At 35.9% G+C, this 27,044-nt stretch overlaps 1 protein-coding gene and 2 long non-coding RNA genes across 7 annotated transcripts; all 3 read left to right on the forward strand.

The window, feature by feature from the left end:
- The first annotated feature begins 491 nt into the window (after positions 1-491).
- Positions 492-7,188, forward strand: LOC118682045 (uncharacterized). The gene is made up of 2 exons (XR_004977710.2): positions 492-3,411; positions 6,556-7,188. It is a non-coding gene; the product is annotated as an uncharacterized lncRNA (long non-coding RNA).
- Positions 7,189-7,579: 391 nt separating this feature from the next.
- LOC138857378 (uncharacterized) lies at positions 7,580-8,993 on the forward strand. Its single transcript, XR_011396445.1, has 2 exons — positions 7,580-7,973; positions 8,800-8,993. It is a non-coding gene; the product is annotated as an uncharacterized lncRNA (long non-coding RNA).
- A 2,612-nt stretch (positions 8,994-11,605) lies between these two features.
- On the forward strand, positions 11,606-23,617 carry beta-Spec (spectrin beta chain). Of its 5 annotated transcripts, none has more exons than XM_036368719.2 (9): positions 11,606-11,761; positions 13,040-13,519; positions 13,590-19,176; positions 19,253-19,449; positions 19,742-19,916; positions 20,634-20,684; positions 22,869-22,972; positions 23,032-23,198; positions 23,266-23,617. In XM_036368719.2, the coding sequence occupies exons 2-9, from the start codon at positions 13,058-13,060 to the stop codon at positions 23,450-23,452; spliced, it is 6,930 nt and encodes a 2,309-aa protein (XP_036224612.2). In that variant the 5' UTR covers positions 11,606-11,761; positions 13,040-13,057; the 3' UTR covers positions 23,453-23,617. The 5 variants fall into 5 exon arrangements, with proteins under 5 accessions (XP_036224612.2, XP_036224615.2, XP_014098265.2 ...); XM_036368722.2 differs by having other exon boundaries at positions 20,640-20,684; XM_036368720.2 differs by having other exon boundaries at positions 11,621-11,870.
- Positions 23,618-27,044: the final 3,427 nt, after the last annotated feature.

The raw sequence follows: 27,044 nt of genomic DNA on the forward strand, positions 1-27,044 counted from the left end.
TTGTTTTAATTCCTAAAGATTAAATTTACATAGTATTATTTAAAATATCATTTATTGTATTGAAATATTATTAAATGTTTCCAATTTTATCAAATATATTATTGTGTAACGGTGATTTAGAATATTTTTTATATTTATTTCTTTTTTGTTCAAATCAAATAATTAATATTCATGAACCTAATTTTATGTATATATCTTTTCGAGTTACAATTGTTATGAAAAGTAGATTGTTTTAGAACTGTATATATTATATGGGTGAATATTAAGTTCCTGGGGAACCGAACACCCAAAAATGATCGGTAACGCACCTATATTGCAAGCTCAGAGGTTGTGAGGAAAAGCAATAAATATATAATAATCTTTTGTTTCGAAAATATTCTTGAAAGTTTTCATTAATATTCTCCATTACAAATACATGTTCACAAACAAGCCTTTCATTTACATCTCTGTGTCAAAAAAAAGGCATATTCGATCAGGTGATCACGGCTGTTTCACACACATAGGAAAACTGCTGATTCTTTGGTTTCTTGTAGGGTTATACAATGTGTACTACTGAACAGATGACAAGTAAAACAACAAACTACCACTAAGTGCCGTTTCACATTGGGACGCAAAAGAGTCTCAAACCAGTTTATTGTGGGCGAGGGGACGACGAGGAAAGACGAAGGGACCGTGCCACTCGTGTTCGGGTGGCACGCTTTGTGTTCTTGTTCGTAACAGCTCGCTGCTACCCTTTTCAGCATTCCTTTTCACTTTCAAATCCTTTGAATGGTTGCAAGAGCGCTCGGTTTCAAATGAATTCGATCGCAAATTTGAGTTCTGTTATCTATTTTTGTATGTAATATGCAAATACGTATGCATAGAATAATAGAAATATTATGACAAATTGTAAATAAGGAGAAAATTAAGATATAGATTATGGAGTAAAGAAATTATGAATTTTTAATACGGAGTAAAGAAATTATGAGTTTTTAATACTTAAAGATTAGGAAATTCCTATTATAAATTTGGCCTTGAAAATATTAGTAGCGGATATTCAATACATTCTTGTGGATTAGGGAATTCCCGTCTTTAGTATTTTTTTGAAACTATTTAGCGGGTAGGTACTTGTATTATGCATATTGTTCTACCATATTCATGGTAATTCATTGCAAGCAAAATGTGTGACCATCATCTCAACATACAAATGAAATACGCAGCACGCAGTGTTGCGCGGTGTTGCGCAGTCGAACCGCACAAATATTTACGAACATTTTGTGAAAAGGAATGCAGAAAAACTAGACTCGAGTTGCTGGACTCTTTTTGACCGTGTGAATGCCCAGAGCGACACCAAAAGAAAATTTGAAAAACATCAGACTCTTTTGCGTCCCTGTCTGAAACGGCACTAACTAGCCCGCAGAAAAAAATTTCGAAAACAGTGGGTTATTTGTGATATCAGATTTTTTATTTACTCTTATTAACATTGGTGTCATGAAAACTCATAATTTCTTTATTTAAAAGGCAATCACAATCAAACTTCTTTTTTAGTCGATCATATCATAATAAGTTGATATATTATTTAACAGGTTGCTTGGTTATTGCCACACAAAAATAACATATTGTGACGAACACGGATGATAAAAAACAAAATCGAACCGACGATAAATTGCCAAAAGCAACTAGAAGAATATCCGAAAGCTACTAGCGAATTCGTAGTTGCCAGAATATTCTAGTAGCGAACTTTTGTTAAAGATCTACTATATAAGGGCTGCCGGATTGTGCAGCAAACACAGTTCTGGTTAGAGTGTTGCCGTGTAAAAAGCAATTAAGCTATAAGCAATAAGTTGTAAACTCGAATAACCGCCCAACGGACGCGAGGGGCGCAATCCGCATATGTGCGGAATTAGCCGAGTCAGAAAAGGCAAGAAAGTTTTTTAAGTGTTGAGATCTAAAACTGCTCAGCTACAGAAACAAAAATTTTCAACAGCTAAGATTTATAGTTACGATATAATAAATTGTTATATTTTCATAAAATCTTTTCAATTTTGAAAAGTGAATCAGATAAATTAAATGTGCTGGAATGAGAATTAAAATCATGACATATACTGCGGAATAGTTCGAAATTTGATCTACAGGATTTTAACCGTAAAGGTCTAAGCTGCCTCGAAAAGCGATCCGGGATATTTAATTTAATTTCAGACAGGAGAAAATAACAGCAAACTTTTTCAATCAAGAAATTCATAAAGAATATTATGCCAAGCATAGCCCGAAGAGACATTAATTGTATCTGAAGGAGTATCCTCCAATATCACTCGTTGTGTTCTATTATAAAGATAAGAATCTACCCATTAAAGAAATCTTGCCTGAAAGATCAGCAGATTAAGCTTATGTATAAGAATCGAGAGATTTACTTTATCGAAAGCTTTGCTAAAGATTGTGTATATAACATCCGCATGCTTATGTTCCCTAAAACCCAATGATACGTGGTTTACAAATTCAAGCAAATTTGTTAGAGTCGATTTCTCTTTACGAAATCCATGCTGAGATGAGGGAATTAGCGGAGAAATCGAAAATGTTATATGGACAATGATGATAGCTTTAAAAATTTTAGGTATAACTGATAGTTTTGCGATACCTCTATGGTTTTCAATCCTAAATACCTCTATAGCTTCAATCGCAATCCACCTAAATCCACTTTTATGCAACGGAATTATAAATGACTGTTTCCATAGTGAAGGAAATATACCGTGTTTAAGAGAAATTAACTATCCTTGTCTAAGACAATTACATATATGGAATTTTGGTTAAATCTCTACTATATAAGGACTGCCGGATTGTGCAGCAGACACAGTTCTAGTAAGGTGTTAAGTTGTTTTGATTAGAAATAAAGATAAGTGTATAGCCATTAAATTGTTTATTTAACAATCCAGTGATCGAACTCAAGAGTGAGTTACAAGGTAGGCGATTTATCAAGAAATCCGTTACAATATTATGCAAATATTCTGTTGTGGTCGAATTTCACAATATATTGTAACGGATTTCTCGATAAATCGTCTACCTGTAACTCACTCTTGAGTTCGATCACTGGATTGTTAAATAAAAGTCCCAATTTAATGGCTACACACTTATCTTTATTTCTAATTCCAACAACTTAACACTTATTGCTCGTTATTCGAGCTTACAACTTCTTGCTTATAGCTTAATTGCTCTTATCACGACAACACTCCAACTAGAACTGTGTTTGCTGCACAGTCCGGCAGCCCTTATATAGTAAATCTGTAACAAAACATTGCTTCTAGAACATTCTGGCAACTACGAATTCGCTAACTAGTTGCTTCTGGCAGTTTTTTCGTTGATTCGATTTTGTTCTATCATCCGTGTTCGTCATAATATGTACCCCAGTCAAATCATTATATGTGCAAGCCTTCAACTGTAATTATTATTTTATATGCTTGGGATTAAATATTTTTGTATACTCTCGCAACTTGTTGCTACAGAGTATAATAGTTTTGTTCACCAAACGGTTGTTTGTATCATCTAAAACTAATCGAGTTAGATATAGGGTTATATACTGTCAGCGTCAAAAGAAAGTGTACACCATTTTCTCATACATTTCAGTCTTTATCTCAGTATAAAAATATCTAAAAATTTTCAAATAAATTATCATTTATGAATGATTAAATATTGTTCTTACAAAAAATTAACAGCAATCCAAAAAAAATCCATAAATACAAAAACAATGCGAACAAAATCAAATATTCTCAGTATTTCACGCGTCAAAACAAAGTGTACAGTTACGGTAATAGGCCTCGCATACTTATTTTACGCAAAAAAATATATCGTTATCCATAGTTCTTTCTTTGTAATTGCTTCATTCTAATGTTATTTAGTATCCTTGTGTAGATAGAATTTTATTTGCGTTTGGAAATTTGCCAAGAGGACATCAATTTGACAATGGGTAAGCAAACTTCATTGGATGTAAGAAAATTAGTGATCAATTTTAGGAAAGACGGAGAATTTTTCCGCGAAATTGTTTCGATAATTGGAAGAAGGCATAACACAGTGAAAAAAATTATTGATAAGCAAAAAAAGTTTGGAGAATTAGAAGATCCGACACGTTCGGGTAGGCCAAAGCGGCTCAGTGATACAGAAATGCGATCAGTTGTGAGAGCTAAAGATAGATCCAACTGTCAGTGCCGTAAAATTGTCTGAGGAAATGTCCAGAATATCCGGACTGAACGTAAATGCCAGCACGATCAGGCAAGCGTTGCATGCCAATGCTCTCTATGGCCGGGTACCGAGGAAAAAACCACACATCTCTACACAGAAACAAAAGCGACGATTGCAATTTCCGGAAAAATATAAAAATAAGGACAAATCGTTTTGGAATAACGTAATTTTTTTTGACGAAAGCACGTTCGAAGGTTTCAGGAAGAAAAAAAGTACTAAAATTTGGAGAAACAAAAATCAAGAGTTTGAACAGAAAAATATTACATCCACTGTATAGCATGGTGGGGGTTCGGTGATGGTTTGGGGGTGTATGGCGGCAAGTGGAGTGTAAAGGCTGGTGCTGATTGATAGCACAATGAACTAAATAAATTATCTAAACATTTTAAAAGAAAATTTGCTCCCCAGTATTGAAAAATTGGACTTAGATCAATCCTGGATCTTCCAACAGGATAACGATCCTAAGCATACGGCAAGAATAATAAAGGAATGGTTGCTTTACCGTACACCAAAACAGCTGGATAGTCTTCCACAATCACCGGACCTAAACCCCATTGAGCATCTGTGGGAACATTTGGACCGGAAAGTAAGAAAAAGGAGCATAACCAGTAAAAATTCTCTGAAGGACATTTTACAAGAGGAGTGGTCCAAAATTTCCCCGGAAGTAGTGTCCAACTAAGTGGAATCAATGCCAAGGAGGTTGGAAGCAGTTATCCATGCAAAGGGAAGACAAACAAAGTATTAGCTTTTGAATTTTTAAATTTTTCTTAAACTGTACACTTTGTTTTGACGCGTGAAATATTGAATATATTTGGTTTTGTATGTGTTGTTTTGTACTTGTCGATTTTATTTTGGATTGCTGTTAAGTTTTTGTAAGAACAATATTCAATAATTTATAAATGATAATTGATTTGAAAAAAATTTAATATTTTTATATTGAAATAAAGAGTGAAATGTATGAGAAAAAGGTGTACACTTTCTTTTGACGCTGACAGTATATATAAATGATCAGGATGTAGAGACGAGTTGAAATCCGGGTGACTGTCTGTCCGTCCGTCTGTGCAAGCTGTAACTTGAGTAAAACTTGAGATATCTTTATGAAACTTGGTACACATGTTTCTCGCCCACTAATCGCCATTATTCAAAAACAAATAAATTGACATAACTAAGCTGCACAATAAGATACAACACTGTTTTTTGGTATACAGGATCACATTAGGGAGGGGCAGCTGCAGTTACTTTTTTTTTTAAAGTGGGCTTGGTACCGCCCACTTTTAGGTGAGAGCCCATATCTTGAGATCTGCTTAACCGATGTCAACTAAATTTGGTACATAACATTCTTCTCATATTTCTATGTTATAGTGCGAAAATAGGCGAAATTGGATTACAACCCCGCCTATTTCCGATATTGATTTTTTCACTTTCCAATATGCAAATCAAGCAACAATGATTATATCGGCGTAAAACTTTGCGTGAATAATACGTTTAAAGTATGCTACCTTGTGACCAAAAATTATCTAAATTGAACCAAAACTGTTCAAGCCCCTAGGTACTAAATATGTGGACCCCAGTGCCTACAATTGACTTTCTAAAGAAAATATCGGTCAACATAGAACAAGGTGGCAAGATCCACAAAGAAATCTAAAACGAGTATACCATTTGACTTTGCGAGAGTATAAAATGTTCGGTTACATCCAAACTTAGCCCTTCCTTGCTTGTTTATTTTTCAATCTGGTTTGTGGGATTATATTTTTTTTAATCTGGTATTTGGGGTTACAAAATAAAACAAATTTTAATTCAAATATTTTTTTAATGCATTATTTGCAACCCTGTTTTAAATAAATAAAAAATTGGACAAGTTTTTAATTTTTGTTAGTGCTTTTATAGATAACTAAGGATTGTATAACAAAACTTTATTAAAATTTATTTCTTAACATAGTATTAAAAACATTAATACTTGAATGGTCTATAGAAAATATTTAGTATGGTGAAATAAATTATTTGGTATGTGAAAAAATTTTTTTTTTAAATTAATATGAGATGGTGCTATCCTTAATTATCTTTACCTACTGAATACGACGGCCTTGATTCCATCAGTTTGTTTTTTGGAGCAGACAAATCAGTTTTTCCTATTCATCTACTTTGGCATTTTTAAGCTGTCGTATTGCTTCGAATATTCAAATATTTTGGCGGAAAGGATTCTCCATAGATCTTCTATGGGATTGAGATCTGTTTTTAAGACAGGCCACTGAATTAACTCAGTCTGTCGGGAGTTAAATAACTCCTATGTCTTCTTTGCCACGTGTGTTGGGCATGATCAAAATTGGTCCTGTTTTTTTTGTCATGCAGATAATTGTGTGCCATTTATGAGACATGTGCTCCCAAGAGTGACAATTTTGTTTGTTGACGAAGTAATTAAGCCAGAAAATAGAATCATCTGGGCGGATGATTTTTCGATGAACGTAAATTTGCGTAATAATGTTGGACAATTTCCAATCGTTGTACCAAAGTGAAACGTGACATAATAAAATGCAAACAATACTGAACACCCTGCCTAAATTTTACCCAAATCCGTTAACAAACATGGCTGCGCCGAGCTATAAAATTACATTATCCCTATTGGTAGACGATATACAGAGTCGGAGAAAATGTTTAACCAGGCTGTATTGCTAATATCTGATAGGAGAACGGCACTAAAGGATAAAAACATCAACAAACTACTACTTTTAAACAAAAACAAGTACATTATTGTTGAATCGAGTAATCTACCGAAACGTATTTTAAGTAAACATTTCTTGCTCTCATAATACATTAGTAAATGTATAAAAAAATTTACATTTTTAGAACTTATTAGCTCTCAGAGCAGTTTATATAGTAACATGAAAAATGTTATATGTAACTTTACTAAACTCTTTGTGTTTTCCTTTATTGCCCATGGTTTGTTTAATAAATAAATTCAAATATTATTTTATAATGTATAAAGCCAATGTCTCTTAATTTATACCAGCGAAAAGTAAGTAATTTTCATGATGAAAAATTGTCGATAGTATTTTATAAACTATCGAGTGATCCGACTATAGATAGTTTTGCAGCTTTAGTATGCAGTGGCGACTTGCAGTAACTATTGTAACGTATCTCCATAAATCGTCTACCTTGTATATCACACTTGAGTTCGATCACTGAATTGTTAAATAAAAGTCCCAATTTAATGGCTATACTTTACTCTTGATATCTAATTCCAACAACTTTTGTTTGCTGCAAAAGTTCGCCACTAGAACATTCTGGCAACTATGAATTCGTTGTCTAGTTGCTCTAGCAATTTATCGTCGCACTCGGCGACGAGGCCAGAATAATTTTCGCTGAGTGTTGTCGCCGTATAAAACACAATACGGAAGATTTTCGTTACAGCTAGTGTGTATTTCGCGCTCAAAAATATCACAATAAATGACGAAACCAAACATAAACAATCTTAATATCGCCAACGCAGAAATATTTTAAAATCTTTTTTTGAAAACCTTTAAGATTTTCACTGAAAATAATCTTTTTTTGATATGGTGATGCCGCGATCTGCGATAAAATTAGAAATAGCTCTATCTCAAAAATCGCCATGGTGGTTGAAATTCGCCGCCGTCGCGTATCTTCGTATACAATCGTGTGTTCTAATCACCGACGTCATCGCCCGTATTGTGTTTAAGCTATTACGCAAATAAAGCATTAAAAACTAGTTTTTCCAGTTTTCCTTCGGATATAAAACTTTCCAATAAATGGTTAGTTTTTTGTAGGCGAAGTGAATTTCATAATCATAATAATTATAATTTTAGAAAAATTTCACTTAAATACATCAGAACTATAATTAATATATGTATATATTTGTGTATGATAAAATAAACTACTGCTGGATACATCACGGGTGGGCTTTAGTTAAGCATCCCACGATTTCAGGGTTAAGAGGGGTATGGTTGGATAGAGGAGATTCTCCAGATCACGAATATATATAATTATTGCCGCCGGAAACTTATAGTTTTCGAGATATTTGCATTTTAAGTTGAAAATTTCACAAACTTCATTTTACAATTTCTCGATTTATGGTTATCTTTTCTTTTATATTATGCACTTATTATACACTAACTTTTCACTTCAATGTTTCTACATATTTATTTTATATTAAATATTTAAGTATTTGCTTTAAATAAGCATTTAATTTTTACACAATTTTCGTAATATGAACAATAACAAATGGGTTCCATGTTGTCAAATAATAACCCTAATATTCGAGATCTGGAGCATCTCCTCTATCCAACCATACCCCTCTTAACCCTGAAATCGTGGGGTGCTAAACTAGAGTTTTCCCTACATCACAATCACAATCCCTTTTAATCATTTACTTAATGGCAATTATGTTGTCAATAGATTTAAGTATTTATAAAAAAATTACCAAAATATTTTCCCGCGACATTATTCTATCAATTTCACTAAAACTTGTTCACTACAAACTAATAAATTAAGTATATTTAACGAATAAAAAAACTGTTTACGTTTTTGTTTACAATTTGCATGCTTCTTCTTCTCGACTCAAAATGATTACGTCACAAGTCAGAATGTTCGGGTGGCGTGGCGTGGCAACGACTTACTATGTAGAGGCTGCCGAATTGTGCAGCAAGCAAGCTTTAATTAGAGTGTTGCCGTGTAAAGAGAAATTGAGCTTTAAGCAATAAGTTGTAAACTCGATGATTAAGTAAAGTTAAGTTGTTGGAATTAGAAATAAAGATAAGTGTATAGCCATTAAATTGGGACTTTTATTTAACAACCCAGTGATCAAACTCAAGTGTACGTTACAAGGTAAACGATTTATCGAAAAATCTGTTACACTCTCATTCTTGTATAACTAACAACAAGAGTGTGATGGCTTATGTAAAATCTTTCAGTATTTCCCTTCTCTTGATAAATCTCGTTGTATCAACCAGGGTAACTCTTTCGAAGCGCGGCTGTAGGCCGCTAAAGCTGAAACTAGTTTGACTCGAAAGAGCTCGGAACACCCCGGTGTTGGATCGGCCAGAGTTATTTATTTGAGGCGCGGCCGAAGGCCGACAATGCAGAAAGTGTTCGATACGTAAGAAGTATGAACATCCCTGGTTTAGATCGAATATTGACTTATAAGGTCAGGGAGGGTATAACTCTCTTTATAACAATTCCTCTTGTTTCCTATATTTGCAGTTTCATCTCTTCCTTTTTGTTTATTTTTGTTCATTTGCATAATATTGGTATGGAAACATTTTGTTATTGTGTAAACAAGTAAAATTTAACAAAACTTTCCCCGAATCCGGACGGTGATATACCAAAGTCTTCCCCTGAACTCTTTTCGCTCCATAATGAGTGACAAAAGAGTCCGCATGTGAACGCCGACTAACTTAACTTGGCCAGTCGAACATTCTGGCAACTACGAATATCGCTGTCTAGTTAAATCTGGCTATTTATGGTCGATTCTATTTTGTTCTGGCACGGTGTTCGTCGCAATATTTTAAACAAAATCGTAGCATTGGTTTTATGTATTGATATTTTATATTGCCTGTACAAACTGTGGTAAGAATATTTTTATTAACACGTGAACAGGGCTTTTCGTATTGGCTTTAATAGCTCAAACAGTCACCGACATTCCACCCTTCCGCACTTACCGCCCGTATCAAACCAAATATGTCAAAAGTTATGCCTGTAGTTGCAACGCAGAAATCGGTGATTCTCTTTTGTTTTCATTTAACCAATGTTGCCATTATTCTATCTGTATATACGATTTTGCACACATTTAGTTTTTAAGTTACAATTTTTGGGAAAACTTTAGTATAACGTCCCACGCTTTCGGGGATAAAATGGGTATGGGCGGATAGAGGAGATCCTCCAGATCAAGAATATATATAGATACTTATAGTTTTCGAGATATTTGGGTTTAAAGTTCAAAATTTCGACTATTTAAAGTACGCATTTTTCCCATTTCGAATGAGTTATACACTTATATTTTCCACTTTTATATCCACTAACACTTCACTAATTCGTTTGTACACATTTATTTTACATTATATAGTGCAAAAATAGTTTAATTCAATAATAGTTAAATACTATTATTTCTGACAATAGCAAAAGGGTTGCAAAATTTCAAATAACCAGTGTTACCTTATCGACATCTTTTGTAATTGAACTGAAAGAAATTAAAACATATAATACCCCAAATACAAGAATCCAAAACCTAGAGAAATGAACTATTACAAAGCATTGATGTTAAGTATTATGTTATACCCTCTATGACAATATTACTTTTTTCTTGTAGAACTTCTTTTTGCGTTGGCGGCCTTCGGCCGCGCTTCAAAAAAAATAACCCTGGTCGGTCCAACACCGGGGTGTATCAAAATATTTTACGCGCAGAACTTCTTTTTCGGTGGCGGCCTTCGGCCGCGCTTAAAAAAAAATAACCCTGGTCGATCCAACACCGGGGTGTACCAAAGTTTTAACGCGCAGAAATTCTTTTTGCGTTGTTTCCTGTATCTAGGGTACAATCTCTCTGTTTATTTTATTTTTCTTCGTTTACGAAATATATTAGTATGGCAACACTGATGTTTTGACATTCACAACCATTTTGTTATTGTAATATTGTAATTAAAGAATGATTTAAATATTGAAATAAAGCTATTTTTGCAGCATCTAATATAAAAAAAATTTCTAAAAACGAATTATTCAAGTGTTAGTGGATATAAAAGTGAAAAATATAAGTGTATAATTAATTTTAAATCGCAAAAATACGTACTTTAAATAGTTGAAATTTTCAACTTTAAACGTAAATATCTCGAAAACTATAAGTTTCCCGCGACTATATCTATATATATTCTTGATCTGGAGGATCTCTTCTATCCGCCCATACCCATTTTATCCACAAAAGCGTGGGACGTTATTCTAAAGCCGACCCTAATTTTTTTATAACGTAAAAGCTCAAAACTAGAATCCAACTGTTAAAAATAGTGTACCGATTTATATATTAATATATTCGACTGTGATTTTGAGTTGTATAAAGAAAATATCACATATATATAAGTTTATTCTTTAATTCCTACAAAATATTGAGACTGGCAACCCTAAGTTGCAAGCGATTGCTCTCTCATTCTCAGCTCACTCGTTCCTATAGGAAAAATCCAATTTTCGCGGATATCCTACCGTACGGTCTGTAGAAGCGGACGGTAGAAGCAAGCAGGTGAGTGTACATTTACATTGCGCTTACATAAGATAGGTCATGTCAGCTAATACGGTCCACGGTTTCGCGTCGGTGACTGTTTGAAGCATAATTCTGGTTGAAAAATTGCAACCATGGATACTGTCGATAAAGCAGACTATGTCGTATAAAGACAACATATACATAATTTTTCACTTCTCTCTAGTTGTCGTTCTGCTGTTGTTTCCGAAAATTAATTTTTATAAGAAATTGAATGTTTAAAAGAATATTTCCTTATTAAACGCTTAAATTTTGATCAAACGAAGTGACAATTAATACATAAAATACAGAAGACAGAGAGCGGTATGTATTGTTAATGTTTATTCAAAAGTTTTGCTGATCATTAAAACATAAAAAGACAACGCCCAGGAAAGTGTTGAAGAGGCTGTGGTGGTAGAAAATTGGAACAGAAGTATGTAATATCCACAGTATAGTAATAGCAATGAATGGTGTTTATAAAATTGTTCACTGTCATTGATGACATCACCTCGCTTTATTCATTCTGTAATATTATCATGGGTCGTGAACATTTAATATATTTAATATTGGTGAACTAGGAACCCTAATTTAAAAAGTGTTTCTATTAAAAAAAATTTAAAGGTAATTATAGACAGTGAATAAATTATGAAAATCAAAATATAATTGGGCTTAAATTTACACATAGAAATCTACCAATGCACTTGTGAGTTTAATCTAGGTACTTAAGTGAAAGTGCTAACTTTATTTGGGCAAAATATAATAATACTAAAATAAAGTGGAAATTGGATGTGGTTTTCTGGTCGGAATAGATAATTTTAAAATTAATACTGATAAAAGCTGATATATAAAGCCCTTAAATAAATATAAATACATATACTATTTCGGTATTATTCATAATTATGTATGCATACATATGCAGTCGAAAATGTAACTAAATACGGATTTCCTCATTTCCTCTTATTTCTAAACATCAATACAGGAGTTATACATTTATTCACTAGTGATCAATATTTAATTACGTAATTGATAATGACCGCAGTCATTCGTATTTACTTGTAGATTACATTAAGAGCTTGTACAACTATGTATTCAAGTCACCAAACTTTGCGGCATCAGCAGTTAAACATGTTCCGCGTCATAAAAAAAATTCAGTACATCAGGATTTACTCAATTTTCTAATTTATGTATATGTAATTGCAGTTTTTAAAAATATATACAAATATAAGAATAATTCATTAAATTTTCAAATTTTAATTCTTGGCGAAGTTTTTTATTAAAAATTTATGTGCCTTAAAACGTTTGTTGACGTACCTATCCATATCTTATCTTATGCGTTACACATTTGATTTTAATACACCGTTCACATACTACATGCGTAAGCACAGCAGGGCGTTGTACAAACTATAATTCGCTTAATTAATTTGTAAGAATAGCATGAACGGCATATAGAGAAATACTAATTTCCTCTATTTTAAGTTTATAGTATAGAAATATTACGAAAAAAAGTAAATTACCACTTAGATATAGATTTTTAATACAGCTTCTCACAACTTGAACACAAGTTTTTTTGATTTAATATAAATTGGTAAATATTTATTTTAGATATAAATTCTCGACAAAATGACGACCGACATTTCAATTGTTCGATGGGATCCTAGCCAGGGTCCTGGAAACGAATATATCGATGAATACGAATATGACGGAGGGAATTCCAGCTCTAGACTTTTTGAAAGATCGCGTATAAAGGCTCTTGCTGAAGAACGAGAAAACGTTCAAAAGAAAACGTTTACAAAGTGGGTTAATTCACATTTGTGTAGAGTTAACTGCAGAATAGGGGATTTGTATGTAGATATGCGTGACGGAAAATATCTTATAAAACTGTTAGAAGTATTATCTGGTGAACGTCTACCAAAACCAACAAAAGGAAAAATGAGGATCCATTGTTTGGAAAATGTGGACAAAGCTCTGCAATTTTTACGTGAGCAACGCGTACATTTAGAAAACATAGGATCGCATGACATTGTGGATGGAAACGCTTCTCTCAATTTGGGTTTAATTTGGACTATCATTTTGCGATTCCAGGTAAATTATTATTATTATCTTACACTTTAATATCTAAATATCTAAATGGTGTCAACTAATTAATTTTTAGATTCAAGATATTACAATTGAAGAAGTTGACAACAAGGAGACTAAATCTGCTAAAGATGCGTTACTTTTGTGGTGTCAAATGAAAACTGCTGGATACAATAATGTGAATGTCAGAAACTTTACCACTTCTTGGCGTGACGGACTCGCATTCAATGCAATAATTCATAAACACCGACCTGATTTGGTGCAATTTGAAAAGCTGTCCAAAGCGAACCCCCTGTACAATCTGAATAATGCCTTCGACGTTGCCGAAGATAAATTGGGTCTTGCAAAGTTACTCGATGCTGAAGATGTGTTTGTCGACCATCCTGATGAAAAGTCTATAATCACATATGTGGTTACCTATTATCATTACTTCAGCAAGCTAAAGCAAGAGACAGTGCAAGGCAAACGAATCGGAAAAGTTGTAGGAATTGCCATGGAAAACGATAAAATGATTAATGACTATGAACATTTCACAAGTGACTTATTAAAATGGATCGAAACAACTATCCAAGCCCTTGGAGAAAGAGAATTTGAAAACTCCTTAGCGGGAGTGCAAAGTCAATTAGCGCAGTTTTCAAATTATCGAACTATTGAAAAGCCTCCAAAGTTTGTGGAAAAGGGTAATTTAGAAGTGTTATTATTCACGCTTCAATCGAAAATGCGGGCAAACAATCAGAAACCCTATACCCCTAGAGAAGGAAAAATGATTTCTGATATAAATAAAGCTTGGGAGCGTTTAGAAAAAGCAGAACATGAGCGAGAGTTAGCGTTAAGAGAAGAGCTCATTCGCCAAGAGAAGTTGGAACAACTGGCTGCTCGTTTTGATAGAAAAGCTTCAATGAGGGAAACCTGGCTTTCCGAGAACCAAAGGCTAGTTAGCCAGGATAACTTTGGATTCGATTTAGCAGCGGTAGAAGCTGCGGCAAAGAAACACGAAGCTATTGAAACAGATATATTTGCTTATGAAGAACGTGTACAAGCAGTCATTGCTGTGTGCGATGAATTAGAATCAGAACGTTACCATGATGTTAAGCGAATATTGCTGCGCAAGGAAAACGTTATGCGATTATGGACCTACTTGCTAGAACTATTACGCGCACGTAGAATGCGGTTAGAAATATCGTTGCAATTGCAACAAAACTTCCAAGAAATGCTATATATTTTGGATAACATGGAGGAAATCAGGCAGCTACTTTTAACTGATGACTATGGAAAACACCTTATGGGTGTAGAAGACTTACTTCAAAAGCATTCCCTTGTCGAAGCAGATATCAACATTCTTGGAGAGCGTGTTAAAGTTGTAGTCCAAAATTCTCAGAAATTCTTAAGTGATGACCCAGAGTCATATAAACCGTGTGACCCTGAAATCATTGTTAGTCGTGTGCAACAATTAGAAGATGCATATGCTGAATTAGTCCGTCTAGCTGTGGAGCGCAGAAGCCGTCTGGAAGAAAGTCGAAAATTGTGGCAATTCTATTGGGATACCGCTGATGAAGAAAATTGGATAAAAGAAAAGGAACAAATTGTATCCACCGATGAAATTGGACACGATTTAACTACAGTAAACTTATTATTGAGCAAACATAAGGCATTGGAATCGGAAATTACGTCGCATGATCCTCAATTGCAAGGTATTGCTAAAATAGGTGCCGAATTAATTACTGAAGGTCACTTTGGAGCTGATCGTATTAAGGATCGTTTGAAGGAAATTCTTTCTAAATGGGATCATCTGCTAGATTTGACTAAGTACAGACGTCAACGCCTAGAAAATGCCGTAGAATACTTCCAATTATTTGCTGATGCTGACGATGTAGACAATTGGATGCTTGATACGCTAAGAATCGTTTCAAGCGAAGATGTTGGACGCGATGAAGCTAACGTACAGTCGTTACTTAAAAAGCATAAGGATGTTGCTGATGAACTTAAAAATTACGCTGAAGTTATAAACGCTTTACACAAGCAAGCTGAAGATCTTAAATTGAACGACACAGAAAAGGCAAATGTAGATAAGCGTCTAGAAGCAATTGATACTAGATACAAGGAGTTAACTGAATTAGCAAAATTGCGCAAACAACGACTATTAGATGCCCTCAGCCTCTATAAGTTGATGTCTGAAGCGGACGGTGTTGAGCAATGGATAAAGGAAAAGACCAAAATGTTAGATACAATGACGCCTGGAAAAGACATTGAAGATGTCGAAATAATGAAGCATCGCTTCGAAGGTTTTGACAAAGAGATGAATGCCAATGCTTCTCGTGTTGCCGTTGTTAATCAATTAGCTAGGCAACTGTTGCATGTTGAACACCCTAATTCGGATGAAATATTGGAAAGGCAGAACCATCTTAATCAAGAGTGGTCTACCTTACGTGAAAAAGCAGAAGCTAAAATGGATGATTTGAAATCCGCCCACGGAGTGCAAACATTCTATATTGAATGCAGAGAAACAATATCATGGATCGAAGACAAAAAACGCATTTTAACTGAAACCGACAGCCTAGAAATGGACTTGACTGGTGTGATGACTTTGCAACGACGTCTTAGTGGTATGGAAAGAGATTTGGCAGCTATTCAAGCTAAACTATCTAGCTTAAGCAAAGAAGCCGATAGTATTGAGAATGAACATCCAGAAGAGGCACAAATAATCCGGGATAGAATTTCTCAAATTGAGCTTATTTGGGAGCAACTAACCCAAATGCTGAAAGAACGTGACTCTAAATTGGAAGAAGCAGGTGATTTGCACAGATTTTTGCGTGATTTGGACCACTTCCAGACATGGTTAACTAAAACTCAAACTGACGTGGCATCTGAAGATACTCCAACTTCCTTGCCGGAAGCTGAGAAGCTTTTAAATCAACATCAATCAATTCGCGAGGAAATTGACAATTACACTGAAGATTATAAGAACATGATGGAATATGGCGAGCGTTTAACATCAGAATCGAATACGTCGGATGATCCACAATATATGTTCCTTCGTGAGCGATTAAATGCTTTGAAGGATGGTTGGGAAGAGTTGCATCAAATGTGGGAAAATAGACAAGTTCTGCTCTCACAAAGCCTAGATCAACAGTTATTCAATAGAGATGCACGTCAAACAGAAGTGCTATTAAGTCAACAAGAACATTTCCTTAGTAAGGATGATACTCCAGTTAATTTAGAGCAAGCTGAAAATCAACTTAAACGTCATGAAGCATTCCTCACTACCATGGAGGCAAATGATGATAAGATAAATACTTTGTTGCAAGTAGCTGACACCCTTGTGGAGAAAGAACATTTCGACGCTGAGAAAATCGGAAAGCGAGCCGAAAATATTTCAAGTCGTCGTGATGATAATCGCCAACGAGCTTTGGATCAGCACGAGAAGTTAAAGAATCAAGTCAAATTGCATGAATTTTTACAAGATCTTGAAGAATTGGCGGAATGGGTACAGGAAAGATATGTAACATCCCAGGATGAGACCTACAGGAGTGCTAAGACAATTCATTCCAAATGGACACGACATCAAGCTTTCGAAGCAGAGATTGCGGCCAACAAAGAACGTTTATTTGAAGCGGAAAAGGCAGCTCAGGATTTGTCTAAAGAGAAACCAGAATTCAAAGATATTATAGAACCAAAGTTAAAAGAACTCGCCAAGCAATTCGAAGATTTAGAGGTGCACACAAAAGAGAAAGGCGCAATGTTATTCGATGCAAATCGAGAAGTTCTGGTACAACAAACTTGCGACGATATTGATTCCTATATTACCGACTTGGAAAAACAAATCGTCAATGCTGACACAGGCAATGACCTCACGTCAGTTAATATTCTTATGCAGAAGCAACAAGTCATACAAACTCAAATGGCAGCTAAAGAACGGCAGGTAGAGGAGATCGACAAACAAACTGAATATTTGCAAAAGACAACTCCATTAGAGAAGATCGAACCAATTGTTACTAAGAAAACGGCAGTTCTTGATAGGTTTGAGAAAATCAAAGCACCACTTGTGGAACGCCAAAAGCAACTGGAAAAGAAGAAGGAAGCATTCCAATTCTGCCGGGACGTTGAAGACGAAAAGTTGTGGATTGACGAAAAGTTACCTTTAGCTACTTCAAAAGATTATGGTAACTCATTATTTAATGTTCATGTATTGAAAAAGAAAAATCAATCTCTTGCTACTGAAATTGATAACCACGAACCTAGAATAATGGCTATATGCAATAACGGCAGAAAATTAATAGATGAAGGTCATGAAGATGCTAAAAAGTTTGAAAGTCTGATTAGTGATCTAACTCAAAAATGGCAAGAACTTAAAGATGCTATTGATAATCGTAAGAGAAATCTTTTAGAATCAGAGAAGGTACAACAATACTTTTTCGATGCGCAAGAGGCTGAATCGTGGATGAGCGAACAGGAGTTGTACATGATGGTGGAGGATCGTGGAAAGGATGAGATCAGTGCACAAAATCTAATGAAAAAACATGAAAATTTAGAACAATCTGTTGAAGACTATGCTAATACAATTAGACAATTAGGCGAAGTTGCAAGACAATTCAATACCGAGGACAGTGGTAGTGGTGATGCCGTGTCCGTTAAGCAATCTCAATTGGACAAACTTTACGCTGGCCTTAAGGATTTGGCTGGCGAACGTCGGGCGCGCTTGAATGAAGCTCTACAACTATTTATGTTGAGCAGAGAAGTTGATGACTTGGAACAATGGATTACAGACCGGGAAGTTGTTGCTGGATCCCAAGAACTTGGACAAGATTATGATCACGTAACATTACTTTCGGAGCGCTTTGATGAATTTGCACGTGATACTGAAGCCGTTGGCGGCGAACGAGTTGCTAAGGTTAACAATATTGCTGACAACTTAATTCAAGCTGGTCATTCCGACTCGGCTACAATTGCTGAGTGGAAAGATAATTTGAATGAATCCTGGCAAGACCTTTTGGAACTGATTGAAACACGAACTCAAATGTTGGCTGCGTCCAAGGAACTTCACAAATTCTTCCATGACTGTAAAGATATCCTTAGTCGTATTATTGAGAAGCAACATGGTGTTTCGGATGAATTGGGACGAGATGCAGGATCTGTATCAACTTTGCAACGAAAACACCACAACTTCATGCAAGATCTTATGACACTTTATTCACAAGTACAACAAATTCAAGACGAATCAGCGAAACTGCAAGATTCATACGCTGGTGACAAAGCAAAGGAAATCACTAACCGAGAGCAAGAGGTTTTACACGCTTGGTCTAATTTGCAAGCAATGTGTGATGCTCGTAAGCAAAAACTAGCTGACACTGGCGATCTATTTAGATTCTTCAATATGGTTCGTATATTAATGATATGGATGGAGGATCTCGTGCGACAAATGAACACATCTGAGAAACCTAGAGATGTTTCGGGGGTTGAACTACTTATGAATAATCACCAAAGTCTTAAAGCTGAAATTGATACAAGAGAAGATAACTTTGCCGCCTGTATATCTCTTGGTAAAGAGTTATTGGCAAGAAGTCATTATGCATCAGCAGATATTAAAGATAGGCTTCTGCAGTTGAACAACAGTCGAAATGGCTTGCTACGACGTTGGGAAGAGAGATGGGAGAATTTACAACTAAGTAAATTGGTTATATATTATATTACAATTGAAACGATTTTTATTTCTTTCTTTTCATTTGGAATTTTTAAATATAGTTTTAGAGGTATACCAGTTCGCCAGAGATGCTGCCGTTGCTGAGGCTTGGCTTATTGCCCAAGAACCTTATCTTTTGTCTTCAGAATTGGGTCACACCATTGATGAAGTTGAGAACCTAATTAAAAAACATGAAGCATTCGAAAAATCTGCTGCTGCCCAAGAAGAACGGTTTAGTGCTCTTGAGCGCTTAACAACAGTAAGTATTTTTACAACGCATCCCCACAATAATGAATTGCACAAGTTATAAGGAATGAGATTGAGTAGTCCTGCAATCGTGCCAATAGAATTGTGAAATGTATAACCAAAGGTGTTGGTATTTTCGTTTTATTCAGAGATATAAATCAGTAATTAGTATTTGAGAATAGTTTATAGCGTTGTAAACAGTATTCTTTGAACTATCCATAACTTAGTTTTACTCAATGACTTGACATATAATATATATTGTTTAAATATATATGTATATATATATATATTTTTTTTTTGTTTAGTTTGAGCTTAAGGAAATCAAGAGGCGTCAGGAATTGGCGGAGGAAGCAGAGAGGCAGCGAGTAAAAGAGGAATTGGAGGCCAAAGCAGCTTTGGAAGCCGCTGAACAGGCTAAACGGGAAGCAGAGAGACGCGATATTGTCGATGCCACAGCAGCGGCGGCTGAAGAATCAGCAGGTAATTTTTAAAATTTCATAACAGCTATATTATTCAGACAACTTAGCCCAATTAACATTTTTTACGATTATTAAAAGAGTTGTATTCTTGAATTTTATTTTGTTGCTCACATCTTTTATATAAAGGTTTTAACCTAGGCGAAATTATTCTCAGAGCATTACTTGAACTTTATTTCAAATACATATAGCAAAAAAATGTATAATATTCTCAATTAATGCCACGAAGAAGTAATTGCACCTTTGCTAAGTATTGGTCAAAACTCTCTCTTAGTTCATTGTGTGCATCTTGATGTTATCTGTTTTCGAGTGACTGATGTATTTTTACTAGATATTGGCAATCGAATGGCGGTGGTTATTAGAAAATTAGGTTTTTTTTCTGCCCGCGAAACCTCAAACAATTAGGAACTACGGGTAGACTAAATAAAAGTTGAAAATTAAAGAAATGAATATTCTTGAGATTAAATATTTTAAATAAATGAAAATGAAATAAAGAAACCTTAAACTCGTTTTTATGTTTGAGTTTATGATTCACGTTTTGTCTTATTCATTATATACAAGTACAAGCATACGCTTTTATTTGATGATCTCAAATAAATACTCAAATACTTGCACCAAGGAAAGTATAAACATTGTCAACTAAATGTGTAATTTTTACTTATATATACTGTTTAATTTCGGTCTCATATTTTATTTAAATATTTTTGCTGCGTTGGAAAAGTCGTAGTAGATGCATCTGTTGATATGGAACGTACTGTAGAGCAACAAACAGGTACTTTAATCAATCAATGATAAAAGTGTGTTCAGATATTGACCATATAACTAAAACAAGTGAAGACATTCAAGTAATTTAAAAAAGTGTAATATTTCTATATATTTAAAGTTTAGGTCTAAGAAGAAGAAATATCTAGTAGCGCAAGTACAATAGGAAAAGTATTAAATGATTGGGTTTTAGATGCATTGCATGTTGGTTCGTATGGTTCGCAATTTTCATAGTCACTTGTTCCTATTAACAACCCACACTTAACGTTTGTCTCGCCAATTCCCACAACAGCCGAGCTGTCATTTTGGCGGGGAACTAACGCTGTTTGGATCGGTGAGTTTAGGTTAAGATTGTCTTCACTGAAGCCATTGCTAGCAGCAGCCTTATGCTACCACTCACTAATGCGACACCTGCCTCAACAGCTGTGCAAAATGCACCTTGTTCGCGTACTGCGCCGCCACTTCTGTTGAGTGGTCAATAAAGTACTTTTCCGGTCCCAAGGGACTTAAAATAGGCAGCACGACTCCCAGTCTATGTAAGGATTGCGAGCGAGATAATGGTGAAGGCCTAGCCTTTATACTGCACAACACCATGCAATATTGTCTTGTCGATGGTGACATCGACCACAGGGATTGTACCCATGAATATCAGGTGAGGCGATGTCGAGCTTGAAATATTCAATATATACATCCCCTATGTTACATGTTACAGGGGCGCTACTTCGTGGTGAAAACCGTTTGGTACTTGGCGACTTTAACGCGCACCTCGATCCTTGGCATTCCTGCCTATCAAATGATCACAATATTATCATCGCAAGCGGTGGTCTGATAAATAGCATTATCTCATTTATGCTAACCCTCGCATCAGACAATCTGCCCATAATTATCTCGATCGAGAAACCTCCCGACTTTGCCGGTAGTTTACATTGCACCCTTCGACTAACAAGGCCAAACGGTGTGTTACCCGCTGCGCTAAATGCCAAAAGCCTGTGCGCCCCTTTCACCAATGAGGAGGTTCGGAGTGTCATCAACAAGACAAAATTATCTGGAATAAACATGCTGATGCTAAAGCACCGAGGCTCGACGGGAGTAAGCTTTCGAATCAAGGTCCTCAACCTGTCGCTGACCACTCTTTAACTATCGGAGGAGTGGTTCCACTACTGTAACCTGGGTAACCGTCAACAAAGGGGAGTCTTATCGCCTGATAACTCTCCTTTCCCTGCACTTAGCTTCATAAACGCCCAGATAGTTTATGGCATAAGCTAAAAGCCACCCTGTGAGAGGACGATCGTAGCGTTAGACTTGTTAAAAGCTTTTGACACAGTCAAGCACATAACGCTACTTTAAGATATTGAACAATCACGCTCACTTCAGGGTTGAAGAGGTAGACTATGAATTACCTGTGCGATCGGCAATCATCCGTACTATCTCGAGGTCATAACTCCAAACTAAGAAAAATTAAACAGGGGGTTCTGCAGGGTAATATGTTCTCCCCGGTACTGTTTAATTTCTATATTTCGAAACTTCCTCAACCACCAGAGAGATTTTCATCACCTTTTAGACGAAGAAGCTACAGACATGTCAAAACACTGCAGTCCGGATTATCACGGGATGCCTCTATATATATTTATATATGTCGTTTATATATATACGTATGTATATGTCGTATACATATACGTATATGTACAGCATGCAATAAGTCCCCGCATGACATTAACCACCTCTTTGTATGCTCAATGAACCCCACTCATCTAACGCCGTTCCCATGACAGTCGGGTCTACGTATCCGGAACGGACCCGGATTTATTCCGGCCAAGGACTGTCAACTCGACAGAATTCTGCCGCTACAACAACAACAACAAGACCCTTCTCCCTATGGTCCGACCCCGTTGAAACAGCACGTTTTCTGGGCGTTAGTTGATTTCGACGACAATTAACCTGACCCTCATCATCCAAGCGGGGATTAACAACAACAACGTTCGTGTCGTATTGGCGCTTTAAATGTTTTTTGCTGCATTTTTTAGAAGGTTTTAGGCACCAAATTGTTTTTATTTGTATGGCCACAAGTAAACTAGATATTATGCTTCCAACGTATATACAAATGTATGTACTTTCATTCAAAAATTTTCAAATCCAATATGTATGCACATATATGTTTGTAAAAACTCTAAAATGAAATTGTTTTAATACTCAGAACATTCAACTTTGTCCGCTGGTGAAGGACAGGAAGGTTATCTCACAAGAAAACATGAATGGGAATCTACTACGAAAAAAGCCTCAAATAGGTCGTGGGATAAGGTATGACTCGCTTTGTAAAAATATCAAGGTTTTTTTTCTGAATTATTTTTATTTTATAGGTATACGTAGTTGCAAAAATAGGGCATTTATCATTCTACAAAGATCAAAAGGGTTATAAAAGTAATCCTGAATTGACTTTCCGTGGAGAACCATGTTATGATTTACAAGGTGCAGGTATTCAAATTGCTACCGATTATACCAAAAAGAAGCATGTCCTAAGAATAAAGTAAGTATAAACAAGGGTTTAATTAAATAAATGCAATATTTTTCGTATGTGTTTTCATATTTCAAAGGCTTTCTGGGGGCGCTGAATTTTTATTACAAGCGCATGATGATGATGAAATGTCTCAGTGGGTGTCTTCCTTGAAGGCCCAAAGTGATTCAGCAACCGTTGCTGAAAGCAGATCCCAAACATTACCAGCTACTTCTCAGAAGGATGAACCAAAACGCAGATCTTTCTTTACTCTTAAAAAAAAATAAAGTGAGGACGTTCATTATTAATAATAATATTAAATTTTGCTTACAAAATTGCACGACAAATATGCTAAATATATGTATCTTATTTATTAAAAACATGTATGCATTTCAATGTATTCAATAAAACATTTATTCCTCAATCTCTAATAGGGGAAGATCAATATACAATTTTTTTTTTTTTTTTATTAATTTGACTTTTTTCAATATCTTTAATCTAAAGCAAATTAAGATGAGTGTATAGTGACAAACTCAATTGGAACAAGTAAGGAAGGGCTAAGTTCGGATGTAACCGAACATTTTATACTCTCGCAAAGTCAAATGGTATACTCGTTTTAGATTTCTTTGTGGATCTTGCCGCCTTGTTCTATGTTGACCGATATTTTCGGTAAAAAGTCAACTATAGGCACTGGGGTCCACATATTCGGTACATATTAAACCTATTAGGGACGGGACCACGCCCTATTAAAAAAAAATTTAACTACAGATGCAGCTTCTTAATGTGATCATGTGTACCAAATAACAGTCTTGTATCTTATTGCGGAGCTTAGTTATGACAATTTATTTGTTTTTAATTAATGGCGTTTTGTGGGCGTGGCAGTGGTCCGATTACGCCCATCTGCAATACCAACCGTCTTACGGTACCAAGTTTCATAAAGATATCTAAATTTTTACTCAAGGGGCAGCTTGTACAGTCGGACGGACAGACAGTCACCCGGATTTCAACTCGTCTCTTCATCCTGATCATTTATATATATATAATTCTATATCTAACTCGATTAGTTTTAGGTGTTACAAACAACCGTTAAGTGAAAAAACTATTATACTCTGTAGCAACAAGTTGCGAGAGTATAAAAATGTAGGGTTAATACTAACTCTAGATAGTTTAGATGGTGACAGTTCGCACAATAGCGGGCGATCGGCGATCTTACTCTGATTCGATCGGTAAGTACCAAGTTTGTCATCCTTGGAACAATGTATAGCACTAGGGTTGTAAATAACAAAATCCTCATCAGTATTATGGGCACCTATGACTCATTAGCGGTTGTCTGATAAATAGTAAAACTTAGCGACCTATGCTAACTCTCGCATCAAACCATTACCACCTTGGTCGAGAAACCCCCCGGCTATTTCTCTGGACAATCTCACCTTTGTTTACTATAACAAAGATAAACGGGTATGCTTCACAGAACTTCCTAAGAGCACCTTCAGCGCACTACCAAGAGTGCAGAGCACCACTGCAGCACTTACAGTCATAAACGCCGAGTCATTGTGGTCTAAATGAAAAATCAACCTGTGAGAGTTTTCTAGTACCGGAAGACTTTCAAAAAGCTTTTGACACTAAAACGAACTTCTACGCTCCTTCACGGATCCTTTTGGCTTCCTCTCTGCAATGCCGGCCGGTCATAAGTTACCATCACCGGTATGGTCATCTGAACAAAAACAGGATACCTCTTGATGTCTTCCATCGAACACCTGTTGGTTAAGGAACACTATATACTCTCTCCAAGCAACTTATACTAGGATGCTTTCGTTGAAACCATCATTGCAATCATCTGCGATCATCAAGAGATCTCTGCAAGGAGTCTGACACTCTCCCCCACTAAACCCACAGCGACCATTTTCACAAACTAGAAGAAGGAGTACAGGCTGAATCTGAACATTTCAGTCGATGGCACAAAAGTTCCGACAGTCAACAACCCTAAAATTTTAGGCGTAATATTCGACAGCCTGTGCTCCTTCACTCCTCATACGACCGCGATAACTGCCAAAGTACAGAACCGCAACAAAATCCTCAAATCGCTTGCCGGCAGCTCTTGGGGAAAAGACAAAGAAACGTTACTGGCAACATACAAGGCAATCGGCCGGCCGATCCTAAACTATGCATCACCAATATGGTCGCCTGGATGTAGTGCAACGTAGGCGAAAAAGCTGCACTCCGGACTATCACGGGATGTCTCTTGATGTCCCCAATAGAACACTTGCACAGTGAGGTACTTATGCTTCCAGTTAAGGAATATAACGAGCTCCTCTCCAAGCAGTTTCTGCTGCAGTCGTCTGCTTGAAGAAAAACCGCCTCCTAGGAACATCAAGAGGTGCTTCCTTGATTTTCCTGATGAGCCATCAACACCTTCATCGAATCCCTCTCAGTGAATGGCGTACTAGGAGTCAAACCATCACTCATAACAGACGTAGAGCTCGAGTTGCCTCGCGAAACCAAAGTGACCCTCGCGCAACTTCGTTCTGGATATTGTAGCAGGTTAAACTCCTACTTATCCAGAATAGACCCCGACATTCCAAACAAAAAAGGTTGACCAATTAAGAAATTTTTTTTTGTGCTATTAAATCATATCTTTTCGCTTAACATAATTTACTTTTTTTTTCAAATTATTCAATAAACAAAAGCCACAGCGTTCATTTTCATTTTAAAAACAATTAACTGGAACAAAAAAAGTCTCCGCTCATCAACCATAACACAATAATATCAAGTAATTATAAAAAGTTTATTAGCTGGTGGGGTAGCTTCGAAATTTTAGAGCTTCTGCTAGACGTTTAGGCATGGAATGTACTAATTTTCTCGTATCTTGGGCTGACATTTTACTCCATTCGTCCAATATAACGGTCTTGAGCATTTCTATGCTGGTAGTCGTTCGTTTGCGAATACAATGCGCGGTTTTTTAAGAAAATGAATGGCGTTTTGAGTGCCACGAGCCCATGAAATCCAACTCTTTTTAATATTTTTCTTGCTGTTCCTCGCATATGGTTTTTTAAGTCGTATTTTTACATCTTCTGCTATTTGGGAAGCGGTTAAACGCGGATTAACCTTTACAAGAGATATACTTTGCGTGTTTCCCGATCAGTAAATATTATCGGACGTCCAGATCGAGGCTTTGAAGTAATAATTCCCGTTTTTTTGAAAGTCTGGTTGACGTATCGCACTGATGACTCCGTTCTGTTGACAACTCGTCCGATTTCACGAAAGCTCTTACCGTCCTCCCTTAATTTTAATATTATCATCAACACATATTTCTTTGCCTTTTGCACTCATTTCAAATTATCAGGTCTTAAACGCGTAGAAACTACAATAAACTAATGTAATAAGCAGTGAGCGGATACTTTTTCTGCTTATTCTCCATTAGTAGAATTTAAAATATGCCGTTAACTTTGCAAACGCACATAGGAATTCCATGATATTTGGCGACTGTAACGCTATTAGCATGCGTATCTGATATTCTGAAAAGAACTTCAAAAACGAATATATTTTATTAATATTTTTATTGAAACACATTCCACGGGTTAGTGAGCGGAGACTTTTTCTACCTAGTGTATGTCCTGCGTGCAATGAGTCTCCGCATGATACTAACCTTCTCTTTGCATGCCCAACAAACCCAACTCATCTAACACCCTTTTCCCTATGGTCCGACCCCGTCGAAACAGCTTGTTTCTTGGGCCTCCCGTTAGATGCCCTCGACTAAAACCAAACTATAACCTATCATCCAAGCAGGGACTAAATAACCGTTACAACAACAACAACAGCATCAAGAGACCAGACTACGGGGGCAACGAATTTCAGATATGCACTGAACGCCATTTCCAG

Source organism: Bactrocera oleae, chromosome 5 (genome assembly GCF_042242935.1).
Source record: "Bactrocera oleae isolate idBacOlea1 chromosome 5, idBacOlea1, whole genome shotgun sequence".
Classification (NCBI taxonomy): Eukaryota; Metazoa; Arthropoda; class Insecta; order Diptera; family Tephritidae; genus Bactrocera; species Bactrocera oleae.

Excerpts from the sequence above, each read along its gene's own strand:
- beta-Spec (XM_036368719.2), top strand. The coding sequence starts at position 13,058 with ATGACGACCGACATTTCAATTGTTCGATGGGATCCTAGCCAGGGTCCT. Across the intron at positions 19,177-19,252 it reads ATGGGAGAATTTACAACTAA|TTTTAGAGGTATACCAGTTC; the intron begins GTAAATTGGTTA and ends TTTTAAATATAG. Across the intron at positions 19,450-19,741 it reads CTCTTGAGCGCTTAACAACA|TTTGAGCTTAAGGAAATCAA; the intron begins GTAAGTATTTTT and ends TTTTTTGTTTAG.